Source organism: Monoraphidium neglectum (assembly GCF_000611645.1).
Source record: "Monoraphidium neglectum strain SAG 48.87 unplaced genomic scaffold scaffold05748, whole genome shotgun sequence".
Taxonomy (NCBI): Eukaryota; Viridiplantae; Chlorophyta; class Chlorophyceae; order Sphaeropleales; family Selenastraceae; genus Monoraphidium; species Monoraphidium neglectum.
Genome location: NW_014007883.1, coordinates 1,353 through 3,107, shown reverse-complemented (window position 1 = coordinate 3,107; position 1,755 = coordinate 1,353). Strand labels below are relative to the sequence as shown.

General features: G+C 68.5%; 1 protein-coding gene across 1 annotated transcript in view; it reads left to right on the top strand.

The window, feature by feature from the left end:
* Window positions 1–121: 121 nt before the first annotated feature.
* Window positions 122–1,755, top strand: part of MNEG_15873 (hypothetical protein) — a gene marked incomplete at both ends in the record, with an annotated part of 2,763 nt that continues 1,129 nt past the window's right edge. Inside the window, 3 exons of the mRNA XM_014035656.1 lie at window positions 122–139; window positions 227–445; window positions 912–1,455. Coding sequence (XP_013891110.1) covers window positions 122–139; window positions 227–445; window positions 912–1,455 — 781 coding nt within the window. The remainder of the gene's footprint in view (window positions 140–226; window positions 446–911; window positions 1,456–1,755) is intronic.

Genomic DNA, 1,755 nt, shown 5'->3' with positions numbered 1-1,755 from the left:
GCTGGGCCCCGGGCGGCGCCGCGGGCGGCGCCGTTCAGCTCCCAACGCCGTTCAGCCCCCTTCTCGGCTGCTCTCGGCACTCCCAACCCCTCGTCAACCCCTTCCTGATCCAGCAACACAAATGTCGCACCCTTTATGCGTTTCAAGCATTCTGATGCCACCCCGAGCCTTTACAGCGTATGATCGACCTTCCTCCCCCCCCCAAAAAAATCCCCCCTATCCCCAGTTCTGGTGGTCCTCCCTGATTGCCGCCCTGCGCCAGCAGTCCGCTGCCGCCGCCGACGAGCGGCTGCGGCTGCTGGGGGAGTGCCTGGCCGGCGTGGCGGCCGTCAAGGCGCTGAGGGCGGAGCGCGACATAGAGGCGCGCATCCAGGCGGCGCGGGCGCGGGAGATGCGGGCGCTGCACAAAATCGCGATGCTCAAGGCCCTCAATTACAGCCTGCAGGTGAGGGGGGTGAGGGGGGAGGGGGTTGAGGGTCGTGAGGGGGCCGCGTGTGAATGTGTGCGCCCAATGCCTGTGCATGTGTGTGAGTGTGTGTTTTGTTTGTGTGTGTTGTGTGTGTGTGCATGTGTGCGTGTGTGTGTGTGTGTGTGCATGTATGCGTGTGTGCGTGTGTGATTGTGTGTGTTATGTGTTTGTCAGTGTCTACACATGCCGGCAGTGGCTCGAGGTCTGGCAGGCACTCCAGTGTGAGTGTTGAAAACATGGGTGCAATGTGTTTCGATCAACATCTTGGGCCTGTAGGCAGCAGCCCGACGTCCCCCACTTGCGTTGCTATGCCATGAGCATGGCGACCCCAAATTTGGAACGGACACTGCATCCCTCCCTCTGTCACCCAAACCCCGCCGCTCCCCAAACCCCAATCCTCTCCGCCCAAAACCCCCCACCAAAATCAACTATCCCACCGCAGTACATCACGACCCCCATCGCGGCCCTCCTGCTCTTCACCACCGCCTACGTCCTGAACCCCGACGTCGACGGCGGCCTCAACGACGCCGCCATCTTCTACTCCCTATCCCTCCTGGCCCTCCCCGAGTTCTACCTCCTGCGCATGTTCGTGCGCAGCTGGCAGCGGCTGCAGGAGGCACGCACCAGCGCGGCGCGGATCGACGACATACTGTCCGCCCCGGAGCCGCCGCCGTCGGCATCCGAAAAGTGGCTGGCCGCCGCAGCGGCGGCGGCGGGGGGCGGCGGCAAGGGCGCGCCGGCGGCGGGCACGGGGCCGCTGCCGTTGCGGGGCACGGTCGAGCTGCGGGGCGGCCGGTACGGCTGGCCGGGCGGCGCGCTGTCTGCGGCGGCGGCCGGGGACGCCGCGCCGGGGCACGGCGGCGCCCGCAGCGACGCCGGCACGGATGCCGCAGCAAGCGATGGAGGCGGCGGCGGTGATGACGAGGCGGGCGGCAGCTATGGGATCGACATGCAGCCAGCGTTCAGCTTTGTCAGCAAGGCATCGAGTGAGCCCCGCGGCGGCGGGGACGGCGGCAGCGGCGCTGGGGGCGTGGCTATCCACGACATGGAGTTACTCATCAGGCCCGGGCAGCTGCTGGGAATCTGCGGGTCCACAGGCGCGGGCAAGTCCTCCCTGCTGGCCTGCTTGCTGGGAGAGCTAGAGGAACGCTCCCCTGGCTCGTCGGCCCATCTGGGCGGCGCCGCGGCGGCCGCCGCGCTCGAGCGCGCGGCGAGCGCCAGCGCAGCGCTGGGCGGTGCCGCCGCCGCGGCGGGCGGGCTCAGTGGCTCGGGCGGCGCGGCGGGCG